The 15528-nt window shown below is 38.0% G+C and overlaps 1 protein-coding gene across 1 annotated transcript in view; it reads right to left on the bottom strand.

Annotated features, from left to right (window-relative positions):
• LOC139773040 (rap guanine nucleotide exchange factor 2) overlaps window positions 1-15528 on the bottom strand; it is a 116388-nt gene that overhangs the window by 80948 nt on the left and 19912 nt on the right. Inside the window, exons 2-4 of the mRNA XM_071707229.1 lie at window positions 9619-10144; window positions 5171-5298; window positions 3384-3467 (exon numbers count right to left, since the gene is read on the bottom strand). Coding sequence (XP_071563330.1) covers window positions 3384-3467; window positions 5171-5298; window positions 9619-9687 — 281 coding nt within the window. The 5' untranslated portion in view covers window positions 9688-10144. The remainder of the gene's footprint in view (window positions 1-3383; window positions 3468-5170; window positions 5299-9618; window positions 10145-15528) is intronic.

Below are 15528 nucleotides of genomic sequence, written 5' to 3'. Positions count from 1 at the left end.
TATGAGAGTTCACAAAATAAAATATTTCAGTTTTGCTGATTATTATACCTTGATTTAATTGAGAAATTGAGTATCGATGGTATGGACCAGATGAGTAGCGTATACAGCACTGCATCCAACCTTTCTCACTCTATCGATGCTTTTTATCCTTCTTTCTCTCTCGCTCTTTCTCTCTCGATTTACTTCGCTCTCTAATTCCGTCTCTGTTGCACCAAACTACTCGCTTTAAGTAGGATGTCCTCGTCATTCCCCCTTTCATCCTCTTCAACCTGGCCGATCTCTTCTCTGCCATTTATACCGAAGTACCTCTCGGGCGAGTTCGTAAATTTTCGGCACGAACGACAGAGAGAAGACCAGCGAAATGAGAGGCTACGGAGCAGGAAAGAAAGAAAGACGAGAGAGAAAGAAAAGACACAATGGGAATTAAGAACTATTAAATAACGTAAACACTATAAAGAAGGGATGGAGGCAGAAAAGACAGAAAAAACACAAGTTGTAAAAATGTAATTAAGTACAGCTTAAAAAAAACGACAGAACAGCGCGAAAAGATTTTTCACGAAAATAATCAATTAAAAATTGGAAAAGGAATAATAATGTTTATTATCTGTATATCCTATTAGAATATATAGTTTCTTAGTGCATTTCACGATTGCGAGATAAATAAATACAAAATAAACGTGGATACAATAAGGCAAAATGAATGAACACGCAGACAGGAAGAAAAAGACATGAGATTAAGAAACAACGACGAGAGAAGTGTCATTTCATCATCGCAGAGAGGCGAGAAATGGTGACACCGGTAATGGAAAGGAGATGGAGAATAAAAGAGCGACGGAGAAAGGGTGAGAGACGGAGACGATGGGAAAGAGCGGAGTTAAAATGCGAAAGAGAGTTAGATAGGGAGAGGAAGTGAAGAACGTAAGGGGAAATCCCAAAGGGAACGAGAGGAGAAGGTTCTCCCACGTAACCACGCCCCACGTTCGCCGACAGATTTTTACATGCGGATCGAGGACGGAGAAGGGGAACGTCGAGGCAAAACCCATGGGACGCCAGAGTGCGGCCCCCGTTTGCAGTTTGCACCGTGAAACGTATCTCTCTCTTTTTCTTTCTCTTTCTCTCTCTCTCTCTCTCTTTCCTCTAACCAAGGTGGAAATGCACATGCACACATGCGCGTACATACACAGAACTGACAGAACGTCGCCCAGAATTTCCTCCCCTCGGAAGTATGTCGCGATCTTGCGGACACGCTAGAGCGACGTCGCGTCTGCTCTATCATCGAGAGGATCCAGGGAAGCGGGAGGGAACGGAGGAACGAGGAAACGACATATTAAAACGGTCGTACAGAGATTAATTTGTTGGAATTGGGCACTGTACGCTTCTCTTATGATAGTACTCGCGCGCGCGGTCGGCCGCGTCTGGCCGCGTCTGGCCGCGTCTCTGTCGCCAGTCGCCGTCGTCTGCTCGTCTATGCACATCAGATGCATGCAACGCGAAAGAACGTCCCGTTCCCCGTTCCACCAAGCGGCAACCGAGCGTGTGATGACCGCGGATAATAAGCGCTCCACATTCCCTTTTTTCCGCGAGCGGCATCGCGCGTCAGTAAAGAAGAGCGCCCATCGTGCACGAGCGTGTGCCTTCCGCTTAAACAGTCTCTTTAAACGGAAGGAACAAAATAAAACATCGATTTAGTTATATCACAGCCCGCCATACGCTAAACACGGAAGTTCCAGCTTTTCTTCATTAACCTTTTATTAGTCAAAATTTATCACGGTCAAAATTTGAATTTTGTATGAATTGCTTTTACAAAACACTTGGGACATTTTTTGAGAAATTAATGTAGGCTGTAATTTTGAGATTTGAATCGCTAGTAATTACAATAATTATAGACAAGACATTGCCTTCTATTTTACACGGATTGAGCATTTTTTATTTCGTAAATATATGTATATAAAAATTGAATAATGTTTGTCGCTCGTGCAAGAGAGAAAAATTATTCATTACATGCATAAATGAGAAACTGTTGCCCTCTCGAATAAATAAACGATATCAAAAATTCAAAAAAGATGTTTCGATTTTATTCGCTCATTGCATATACCTTAGGAATGCACGATTAATGAGAATTCTCGCGGTTGAAGGGATACTGACTATGAAAAAGAAAATTGTGACCATAACCCTGACGGAGTAGCCAATTTACAAGCGCTCCGCATGCGACGTACGCTGTGTCTCGAAATAACGTCGCTGCATGAATTACACGACCATTAATCCATTAGCTGCTGAGTTGCATTATGACGTACATCCCTAAACGCGACGATATAAGCTTTATACGCTCATTATAACTTTGCTCGTCGAGTTTAACATGGGAGAAATAGGAGAACAGTGGAATAATGAGACGTTTCATTATGTACAAAGTTTCGAAAAGCGGACTTGTAGTTTTATATAATGTGCGTGGTAATTTGAATCTAATTTTTATTGATTCGTTACATTATCGTAGCTAAACGATATAAAACCTTCTAATAAAAATATAGATTATAATTTTATAATTATAAAATGTTTCTTTCATCAAATCGAGCAAATATACACATGAAATTTATAATAACTTGTCCGATGACTTATATTCCGATTAATTTTTATAAGTTTCATCGCTTTACCAATCTTTTGATTTAAAACCATTTTTTATTTGAAAAAATTGAAGCAATTTTTCAAACGTGAAACAAGCATCGAACATTTTTTGATAAAAGCAAGAGACAATCCGATCTCTCTTTCAAAGATTTTATTAAAAATTTCCTGAAGAACACACACATAATGTTGGCACAGTTGTCAAATACACCCGGTATACACGAAGCCACAATGTGTGTGGCGACTCACGATCGATTTATATTCCTCGCGTAAAACGTATTCGGTACGATATTAAAAAGCAAAAAAAAAGATATGGCAACGTTGGAAAGATGCCACACATACGGAGATCTGGCCGCAATAAAGCACGCTACTATTTCGTGCACCATACGAATATCCACAGCACGCGTTTCTGTAGAAAACAAATCTTCCGTAACAATCATTCTCTCATGATTATGCGACCTATATCGGATTATGAATGTCTTCGTTTTACGGAAATGTCAGTTGAACGTCTAGAAATATACGTGACCTTTTCTCCCTATTTTGGCTCTCGCGCGTAACTGTGAGACCAGAATAGCGACGAATAGTTAAAAAGTCAATTAAACGAGCATCCGTCAAGAGAAAGTTCATCGTCGTGCTTTCTCACGTTTTTCACGTCGCGAATTTGACTGTAGGAAAAAAATGGGAACGAGAGATAAAATCGTTCCACGTAGAAAAACAGATTTTTGTCTCATGAGACGTTCCGTGATATTAAATTTGTATAATCTTACCTTGAACGAGGGAGGAACATGGATCCATCGATGAATACGGAGCCGGAGAGAAGTATGTACCAACTTGTAGCCAACTCGCCGGTGCTGAAAATTATAACATTCTATTTGTTCTCGTTTTTAAATAAAAAGTGTTTAAAGTTGAACAATTAAGATACGCGCACTTGTATTATAGACATTGCACAATAGTGCAGGTGTTTTCAAAGATCGATCAATCCTATTCTCGAAATTGATATAATTCTGCATACATCTCTATTATGTTTCTGCATATCCTATTTTTCTTGTTTGACAGGAAACAAGATTGCGTAATAGCACGTCTAAATGAACGATGGATATTTGATTATTCTATTTCTACTTGCCGATCATTTCCATTTGCCATCATTTGCCATCACTCGACGCCGATGACTATTCGCCTATCATTCACCTATTTTTCGGGGGGTAATGCAACCTACAGCGACATCTGTAGTTGTAACTTTGCAAGTTTCTCTCATGATACACGAGAATATCGCGACTCGATAAGAGAATTTCGCGGCATCATCAGGTTGTCGATAAAGAAGATTTCTTTGCGAGATTTAAGTTACATCTGAAGGTACAATGCGTATCACGTTTCGCACATGATTTTAAAGCTTATGTTCCGATGTTCACTGCCACTACTGAAAATCTATAGTGCACGTGACGTGACATAAACTATAGATTTTCAATACTGACAGTGAATATCGCAGCCATAGTCTATAGTTATTACGTTTTGCACATGGTACATACAATTGCATATGCAACATATATAGCTTCGTTCACAAGTTATTTCATGAATCTTGAATTGACATCTCAGAATTTTCGTGAATTCTCCTTTTCGTAAAGTTTTCTTAAGAACGCTCTAAATTATAATTAATATCTTATATTGTTTGATTCGAAAATCTCAAATATTCAATCACGCATCTATGGATGTTTAGACATGCAATGCCCACTTAACGTATTTAATCTCGCGCTTTCAATATTAATAAATAAAGCGGACTAAAAATTTAAAGTTACTCAAGTTTTGTAATTTTAAATTTATGTAATTTTTTGGAAATAACAAAATTCTTAAATACACACGTAATAACAGATTCGCGACTTTCGTTGTCAATCACAAATACATACGTTTGACATCCTTGACTCTTCTACAACACTTAATTCAAGAGCACTCGAACCTAAATTCTTTTAACGAAATTATCAATATAGCCTGAAATTAAATTAACCCAAACAATTTCAATGTTCACTTTCAAGATAAAAAGATTGACCTACAAATGACGATCAAAAGTATCGGTCCTTTTAAGCCAAAAATATCGGTTGCTCTAATTTTAAAATAAAACGCAAATAGAAATGTGCTGGTAAATAAAGAAATCAATAACTGGCAACTCTCCCAGATTTTATCCTAGTAAAATTCCACAATAACAGAATTTTGAATTATACATAGAGCGTCTTTTCCTTTCACAAAAATATGCTTCAATTTTTGTGAAATTTTTGTTACTTTTCAAAATACAATACATTTTCGTTGAAATATATCTTTTTAAAACTAACTTTTTAACAAAAAAAATATATATAGCTATATTTCTTTTTCCTTGAAAATCGACTAAAAATTATTAACCTAAAATTGATATTTAATGCGCAATAAATTTCAAAAGCGTCCTTTTAATTATACATATGTTTTTTGTTTTTTCAAATTGACTAAAAATCGTTGATGTAAAACTGACATTTTACGTATGTACAACAATCTCGTGTTTCTCGCGACATGCCTAGGATGTAATACTTACTAATATAGGACATGGTTCGCATGGTGTCTCTCGTAACGTACGATCTTACAGAGTCCGCGGAGAACGGAGTCTCTGCACGGACGCAACGCCTCCAGACCCAGTAGCCCATAGTATATGATCTGCAGATCCTGGAACAGAGGAGGGAACGAAATAATGTGAGTGACGCCTGGGTCTGAGAAGATCCCGCTCGGAGATTGAAGCCCATGAAAGGATTGCTGTACACATGTTTCCTAATCGGTATCATCGCGCGTGTCTTCCACGACGACCGCGACCGTCGCGTTAACTTTAGCAGAAAATTGCAGTCGCGAGTTAAAGTGATCGTCACGAACCCAATTTGCCTCGTTACGATCGCAGGGCGATCTATTTATTGGTAATATAGGGCACGCAACGCGCGCGCGCGCGGAAATCGTCGGCCGGTGGATCGTGGGGATAAATCAGTAACGGCGGTAAATCGGTGTATAAAAGTGATCTACAAATTCCCGCGAATAAACAAACGTATACTGTGCATTTGCCGTACGCTATTTCCATCCGTTTCAAGTTGTGCAGAAGGTTCTGGTTCTGGAGCATTTCTAACTTCCGCGTCTGATGTCAAGTGTATATAAATTAACAATATCACATCAATACACGTGCGTCCAAATTAAACATGATGATTTTTAATGCTTTTTACGGCATTAGTTTGGAAAAATAGTATATAAATCATGTAAACAATATAGTAAATGATTGAAAGCCATAAACAATAATCCGGAGCAGTAACACTTCTCCAAATTCCTGTTATACGCTTTAACATTTTGAGATTAAAACTCACAAGTGTCAGACGGCGAAGTTAACGGTCCAAACTCGCGCTGCACCTTGTATATGTATACATATATTGACTGATTGTGAGTCGCAATAACGCTCATGTTCACGCGTGGCAACTTTGATCAGTATACCAAATTATCGCGAATCTAATTACCCTCGAGTCACCTACGTTGGATACGCGCGCGGGATCGTCGCACAATTTCACGCTGGATCGCCGATCGAACTTGCCTATCCATCCATCCCAGCGGGACGTGCGCGTGTTTCCGACTCTCGGACAAACTCTCGTCGGCGCCGTTTCGTCTGGGTTGTTTGCGAACGCCAACCGCAATCAGCGTTATAGCACGCGAGAACGTTACTACCTATAGTACCTACCGACCCGAACCGCCGCTGTTGACTCGAAACGCGCGGCGATACCAATTTCGTTCGACTAATTCCGAAAATGTCCCTCACCGCAATAATTACATTTTCCCATGCGATTACGAACGAATTATGCGAAACTACGTTCGAAACACGCGTCGTGTACAGCGGCGGTAGCGACATATAAGCGGTTTCCAGTACATCTGATTTTTACGTTCACTGCAGCACTCTGCAATTGATTTTTGCACGCTTCAGTCGCGTTCATCTCGAAATATTATGCTGTGCGTGAATATATATTCTTACTTATGCACACCTACAAACGCTTTGAGACAAATAAAAATATAATCGCACTTACTAAACTAATACTGAAAAGAAAACGAAAACAATATATATGTTAAAATAGGTTATTAATTCAAGTCGTATAATAAACGCCTTTACACTGCAAACTCGTACTTAATTTGAATTATAAACGCTAGCAATTTACGTTTTAACCTTCAATTTGAGATCTACTCGTATTACCTCAACTGTACAGAATCGGCGCGTATCGCGACGCGATAGAACTCGGAAGGATTTAAAACTAGAATTAAGTGTCGCCAGATGTGGCGCATCGTAACGCGATAAACTCCCAAGGGAGTCCAAACGAGATAATAAATATGCGAACGTGTACGCCTAAGTATCTCGAAGATGCCGCTGGGTCTGAGAACGTTTCGCACGCAAAAGGGAACAGACTCTCGCTCGACTTTGCCAGCGCGCGATCTCGGACTCTTTTCTTCCTTTTTCGCACGAAAAGTGGAGCGAACACCGGACGATCTTCGCGTATGGATCGTGCGATGCGCCACAGCGCGCAGCCCGTGTCCCGTGAGATTTTGAAGGAAATCCTCACGTACATAAATCTGAATTATTGTTGTCGTCGAAAACGTCGTCCATCGTCGACCAAGTTTTCGACTGTTACAAAGTTATGCATAGTTTATGAGGCATGACGCCGTCGTCACAATCAGAAACCACTATTTCCGAAATTTTCGTGCTATGCGGTACTGTCTGGAGAAAACGCTAGCACAACGCGCACTATATCTTATCTACGTACGCTGCTTTTTCTTCGCATAAAGCATTTCCGAGACTATAAATTATCATTAAGTGCTCTTTACGCGAGCATCCAGAGATAAAGCGTGTTATTTGAATAACAATTATTTTATCGTGTCGCTGACATAAACGGGGAACACGAGATTCACGAAGAACTGAACAATTAAATATAACGGGGATTATAATAGAGTTCTTCGTTGTATCGAACAGTTTCAATAAATACGAAAATTCTTGAAACTGATACCTTAAAAAACATTTTATTATAAAATACGATATTCTTTTAGCCTTTTTTTCAAGATTATTAAAACTCGCCTAGCAATTGTCAGTTAATAGCTTGTTTTTGATGAAGACTCAGCTCTATAACTGTTTTTGCGAAAAATGCGAAAAGGTTACGTATATCAAGTAAATCACCGATGGAGAACGACACTAGCGAAAGAATCTCCTTGGATCATTAACGATGGCGCAACGTGTTGTCGAAACTCGCTAAGAAAGTATATTGACCGGCATCGTGCATATCGTGACGATGATTAGCACAAACACGACAAATCATTGATTTCCGCGTTCCGATAAAATGGGTCTCATAGAAGACTGAAAAATTTTATCTGGTATTTCAGCTAGATAAATGACACTTTTGTGTACCAACCAGAAAATTTATAATGCTCTTTTAGAACAAATTAGAAATATATATATATTCCTACTCTTTAAAATACATATTTTTAATTTGTAATAAAAAAGGATGGATTAATTTCGTACCGAGGAACGCAACATGTGGCTAAAGGTTTGTTTGCGTTTGTATCAGAAGATGTTCCCAAGGATCCGACCTCGTAATTAAGAGAGTGTTCTTTCTCTTTGTACTCTAGTCGCACGCGTATACTATCTGAGATGTTCACGACCTAGCAGTGCAAAGAATATATTGCTGTTATACTTTCTAAGACTATTATCGGTCTACACGATCTACGATGCACGTTCTTCGGAAACATTCTTCATGTACCGTTGATACGTTTCTCTTCGGATTACTGATTTATAAAGATGCCGATACCACGAGACGTTCCGTGTTTTTCATGAGACAGAAGAAATATCGTTCTATTTGTCACTTTCAAAGAATAAAATTCCATAAATAATAATAAATATGTTATAATTCAAATATTACAAATAATAGATAAATAATAAATCTTTATTGCCCTGATTAATTAAAAATTCCAATGCAGGTAACAATCAAAGCAGGAATCCAATCAAAAAAGCAAATAGTATTTGACGAAAACAAATCTCGATTACAATACTGTCGTGTGTATATCAATATCAAACTGCACTTCACTACACATACAATACTTAGATACACGTGCATTATATTCGATATACGCAAACGCGATAATTGATTAATTGACAGAAAAAGAACGATGAAAAATCGAACAAAAGAGAAAGAAATCAAAGAAGATTCAATATGCTCTACTCCGCGACTCGGTTATATAATTCAAGAGACAAATACTTGATTAATTAAAATTCGAGGGAAGTAGAACTTGAACCGCGGAATATTTTTTAAACAAACACGAGTCAAATATTTTTCATAAACTTTTAATCACCATTTTCATAAACTTTTAATCACATCGCAAAAAGAGATCTGTCAACTATTTGAAAATCAATATTTCATATTCCTTCATTTATATAAAATATAGAAGCGTATACTCTTTGACAAATAAAAACGCAAAATCTACATCACTCTAACATCAATTACATTTACTACCATTAATGAAGCGTAATAATTAAAATATGTTCGTTTTAGTACTTTTAGTTCATATAAAACGCTCTCTCGATATCTAACTATTGATATTTTATCGTATTCTCTTTTTCGATGAATATGAAATAGTTATTGGCCTACGGAAGATTCACACGAAAAATTTTATCTCAATTACGTAACAAAAAGTAACAGAAGGTTGATAGTTTCGAAAGTTTAGATAATATTGCCTCAAGATGCCGACGATGCCCTTTAACCTTTACGCCGTTGTGAACGTACGCGTTGCAGAGAATGTATATGCGTATAGTCGCGTGCGACCATACAACTTGCACACTCATAATTCTACGCTACGTCCAAATATCGAATGAATAGACTGTACCTATGCTCATAAAATTGCTCGCAAAATTGACGGGTATTCGATTCGATTTTCTAAAAAAAAACAAACACCTAAACTAATAGGGAACAAATGTTATTTACTCACCTGGAGGGTTCGTCTTTCTGGATCACGGCAGAGAGCCCGAACAAAATGTGGATCCAAGTAATCCGTCATAATAGCCGGTAAGACTATACCACAATCCTTTTCTTAACAGCTCTCGCGTAGTTCCGTGTCCTGCTTAAATACTCGTTCCTGAACATCGCCGCCGCCCCCGATCGGAGGAGCGATCTTTGATTTTCAATGATGTACGCGCGACATCGCATCAACCATTTGTAAAGTGAGCCGTAGCAATCTTCGATTTTCAATGATGTATGTGCGACATCACGTCAACCATTTGTAAGACGAGCCGTTCTATCATCTTATCAGTCTTCATAAGACGCGTTGCGTTCTTCTTTCACAAAGATATTTCCGATCTTTCCGGATATTATCGATGGCATCACGCGCGATACGTAAACTTTAGAGTCACGAAGAATGCGGAATATATCTCCGTGGGAAAATATCTCGTTGAATCTTCGGCATATCTAACAATCACGATGTGTCTTTCTCGATTTCGTTTATCGTATATGGAAATCTGTAACAGAAGACAGATGGAAAATGTAAGTTAAAAAAAATAAATCGTACACAATTTTTGGCATGCTGTTTGTGTTTTACAGAGTGAAATATATCATTTTATGCTGAACAATTATTTATAATTTTATTTTTTTCTTTTATTTAATTTTTTTTTGCAAATCTCAAACAATTATAAGCACTTTCCTTAAAAAAGTGACTAACGACCTTTTCTTGTAGCGAAAAATACGATTAATCTTTCTCGATTTGAATTTCTCAATGACGATAAAAGCACCGTTACGAATCACGAAACACGCAGGTAGAATTATAAACGTCGCGAATAGGAAGTCGCTCGTTAAGGTACACCTGCAGATGCAACACGTATCGACCAAACTCAGCCAAACTGGAATCGTCAGCATGTTGACCTTTAACTCCTTCAGGGCCAGGAAGATCAGTGGAAATTACGTCTGCTTGTGCAGTACTTGGAACGTCGTTGACATATGAATTAATAATCTTAGCTCAGTAAATCGCTCAGTAAGTATATATAACCTCATGTGTTATATTAAAAGTATTTAAATAACTGATAAATAATAATATATCACATAGGCCTTTCCGATATTAGATCAAATTGTGTAATCAAATATTAACTTAAATAGAAATGTATGTTTTATACATGTTACGTGCAGTAAAATGAGACAAATTTCTCTATTATACATAATTAAAATGAATTTTTTTTAAATAACGAGATAATTTAAATAAAAAGATATAAACTACAGCATTGGTGAGCAAATTTGTATATGATAAATAAAATATAATAAATAAATAAAATAAATAAATTGATATTTGTATCACCCAACGTAATAGTTAAATAAAAAAAGAAGATATTGCGTGTTACCTATATAAGCAATATTATTTGGTAATATGACAGACATTTCCTGCCTGTCGAAGAGAGAATTTAGATTCAATCGATTCCAAAAATTGTTTAATACAAAATATAAAGGATAAGAGAATTACGCGATCTTCAATTTCTGAAGCCATCTTCTGACCTTGGATAAGTAACGTCACGCGAGGCACGTACCTTAACTACCTTGAAAGCGGTAAGTCGAGGTCGTGCAAGTACTCGGCGCTGCGTTCAGCACCCATGAACGCACCCGACAACGCATTTTAGAGGTTCTTGATCCTTAAGGAACGGGACTGGGTTTCGCTTCGATTGGATCGTAGCACTTGAGAATTTATCTGATTATCGCGACAAAGATATTTAATTTAAGGTTTACGTCGCCCGTGCGTGACATCACTCGCAATTCTCAGAAACATAATGATTATGCCAAACGTGGAATTACTCCTTATAAATATGTGAAACATCCTCTAAATTTTTGCATTAACAGATTTTGCACCGGTTTGTCCACTGCTATGAGCAGAAGATAATTTTAGACGTGCGGAGACTAGCGACTTTTAAATGATCAAGAACAAGTGGAAGATTTCGCTTCTTGATTGAAAGGAGACAAAAATAACTCGTCGGACGCGGACAAGACAGATCGATCACGACCTCGAATATATCCAATCGTATCTCAGTCTGATGTATCTCAGTTTCATGTATTTCCTCTATCCGCCTACAATCTCACCTAAAAAAAGAACTTAATAACCGCGCTGTCGAAATGAATCCACCGATATATTCATGCATTATTCCTCTGTTCACCAATCGATTCTGCCGTTCGAGAATATTCTCTTCGCATTAACCTATTATCCATCGGAACAGTTCAAGGTTCCGAGATATTTTATCATGTACAAGAGACAAATCATTGCTACATTGTGTGAAAAATGGAGAGTTATATTCAATAATTTGTTTGCAGACGGCAAACAAATTATTGAATATAACTCTTCATTTTTCACACAATGTAGCAATATCAGAGGCATTAAAATCATTTCTAAAGTAAATCTCCGAATCACTGTGTGCATTCAACAGAATTTCCTTCTTCATCTAAATAAATTATCATTTGAATTACGCGTATGTGCCGAAACTTGTTTACAAGCTTCCGCGTTGCGTAAACTTTCACACGCGAATGTTCAAGGGAGAGAAAGCAATCTATTAGAGGAATAAAAGCCGAACACCGCGAGCGAAGGAACATCTTGAAGGAGCTGGTATGACGGGATAGAGTACGAAGAAGTGCGGAGCTTCGTCGGCCTTGCGGATCGTTTCTGTTTAGCTTCGTACTACTTGTTTTTCCCTCTTCATCGTCGTCGTCGTCGTATTCTTCTTCTTCTTCTACTTCTTCTTCTTCTTCTTCTTTTCCCGCCCGAGGTCCGACCGGCTCTTTCTTTCTAGTTTCTCCCCTTCGTGAAAGAAACTCGCTGAGTCCGCGTCTCGTTCACGACTCGCCTATGCACCACGAAGCGAAACGCCGTTAAACAAAAGCGCGCGGGAGTGCAGGCGCGTATATCAATTTACTAATCGCAGTAATCGCGCTCGATCATCGACCGTCGAGCCAACACGTAACGATCCGTAATTGACGATAGGGGATGGGCGGATTGACGCCGGGTTGAAACAACAGTGGATCCGTAATGAGTTATTGTCAATGCCCACGAACGTGGCTTCGCATGTAGGTCGATCGTCGTTGAGTGTCCAAACGTTATAAACGACTGTTATCAGCAACCTGTAAAAATCTACAAGCTGATAATAACAGGCAGGCGTGGCGTGGATAGAAATCCAGATGCCGCGATGCAACACTGAGGAGTAATGTGTCTGATATGTCGGTGTGAACGTAACGATAACTGAATGACAATATAGAAACATATAGAATTGCGAAAAAATACGTTAAGTTAACTACGCAGTGCAATTCATCGAAATTGCAACGCGATGGAATTAATTGCACAACTCTTGATTTTCGATAATATCCACTAGTATGATATAAGATTAATCGATCTTTATCGGAGGATCAGCTTATAGAAGCACTGAGAGAAAAATCCAGGTTTAAATGATCGTTCGAAAATTAACAAACGGACAATCCGACACTTTCAATCGGAATAATTAAAAAGCCGATCAATTAACAATGATATCTGGCTATATCCGGCTATCATTGATTGGACATTATTCTAATCTTGATCGGTTTTTCATAATTCCGATTTAAAATATCGGATTGTCCATTTGTTAATTTTTGAACGAATTGTCCATTTCTCTGAGTGAGATAATTTCGATCGATGAAAAAAGAATAATTCGAGACTATTATTAATAAGACTGCGTCACGGCCTGTTTACAGCGCCATGCTTTCTTAGACAACGCGTTGGTCCAAGAGTCAAATCTGTCTTCGGTCGTGCATGTAAACGACTCATCGATAAAAATATCCTCGGTATATGGGGCAGTTCGTAAAGCCGCCTTCCTATGTGAAATGAGACCTGCTATAAGTAAATAGTCTGCCTTCTAATATCGGACGCTCGGCTTACATAATTACGTTTATATTTCGGTCAGATTACATCGTCATACGTCACAATGTATTAACAGTATTTAACCTTTAGGTATTTTACCCGACAGAGGTGAACCGAATATATGAATTTTAAATTGCCATAGAATTAAGTTTTACGTGAAAGTATAATTTAAATATATATAGAAGTTGCTTGGTAAATTTGAAAATAAACAATCCTCTTTTATAAAGAATACTTTTTAAAACCATAGAAATATTCTAATAATAGCTTCTTTAGATCATTTATAATAAATTTCTTCAATAAAGATTTGATTAGGATTTGTAATAAAAAATTATTTATTCTTCGATATTAAATATATTAAGTATTAGCTTTATTTGTCATTATCATTTTCGCTGGAAATTATCACTTGAGGATAAATGCACATAAATGCAATTTAAATTTTAGATAGCTAAAGAACAACTTATACATATTCCTGTTAGACCGTCGTTTCCAGTAAAAATATCGATGACATTTCACATTTTAAAACGATAAGAAAACCAATCGTCTTAAACAAGTTTAAGTTTAAGTGTTTTAAACAAGGCGCTTTTTATCATTTTTTAAAACCTAATTCTTATATTATGCAATCATTAAATAACAACTATGCCTTATTAAGTCCAGAAAACTAAGACTTAATTTTATTCTGTTTTTACTTTCTTTTATTTATCTTTATCATCAACTATAAATAACAATAATGTTCTGCATATGCTTGAACATGTTTCGCTCTGTTATTGCAAACACAGTTGATGTCGTGCGCTATTACTTGAAGTTCCGATGGCAAATCGATATGTAATTATCGGGCTAATAATTTCCCCGCCTCGATAAGTCGCTCTTATTTCCTCGTCGCGCGTTTAGCGATAAACGTATAGCTGTCTTATTTGCCTAATGTAAGATTCGTGTTTCCGCAAAGCGAGAATCGTAACAGCAAGAGCATAATATCGCGTGCTAAACGCACGGTGAAAATATCGCGGCCACAGCTCCAAGACTGCTTGAAAAGTTACACGCCATGGTAAGATATTCGAGGTAATCCGAACCACCGCTGATCGTTGAGACGACCCGCGACCGTGCGGATTCACCGTATGTAAGCGTAAACGTGCCGTGACCATCGCGAAACAAAATGCGCGAGTGCTTGCAGGTGGATGCATTGCAGAAATGGAACGGGAACTGGAATCGAGAATGAAGCACGCGCTTACCGTTGCTTGGAAAGTGTACGCGCGCCAAGCCAGTAAATCGAAGGATTATATTCGAAAGAACGTTAGATTCAGGCGCGAAATTTTATCACGTGTGTATCGGTCTCGAAGATCAATAGCAGCTTTGCGAGAGAGCTTTTCTGTATTTCAATCGAATCTCAAAATATGTGCGATTAGAATGGGATAAACAGCGTTTGCCGGCCGTTTGTCACTCGTGTTTGGCGAACGAGCTAGATTGGATCCAGATATGCTGACGGCGATGTTTCGGACAGTGTATAACAGTATCACAAAGGGCCGTCTGTTAAAAGCGCGACACGCCCCTGTAGAATGCCCTTCATCTCGCGCTGGCTTGTCCAACGTATGTTTCTCTCTTTGACAGCTTCATGCAACACGGCGCAAAAGAACATAAACGTCCGAATAATGGTGGATCAGAGGTGATGGTGTATTTGGTGTTTCTGTCCTTTTGTGTCGTGAAACAATCGATTACAATTTATATCGCTCTGCTTTTCGCTTGACCTCCTTTTTCTACACCTGGTTTTTTCTATAACTCGTACATAATCGATCGCACGTATTCATTCATTGGTGTCACTTGCAAAAGATGCATGGCTGTCAAAAGGTTATCGATCTTATCAAGTTCTTCTAAGAAAGTTGAGTATCGGTCGTTCCTCAGCTATGACTTCACGAAAGACGCTTGGTAGTCTAGTATCAGATGTCTGTTATTGATCGTTGCCTTTTTCGCATACATATATTTTTCACTGCAGTCTCC

Source organism: Temnothorax nylanderi, unplaced genomic scaffold, assembly GCF_030848795.1.
Source record: "Temnothorax nylanderi isolate EJ_2023f unplaced genomic scaffold, tnyl_v1.0 TNYL_tig0056_pilon, whole genome shotgun sequence".
Taxonomy (NCBI): Eukaryota; Metazoa; Arthropoda; class Insecta; order Hymenoptera; family Formicidae; genus Temnothorax; species Temnothorax nylanderi.
Note: the sequence above shows the minus strand (reverse complement) of the source record. Positions and strands in the feature narration are given on the sequence as shown.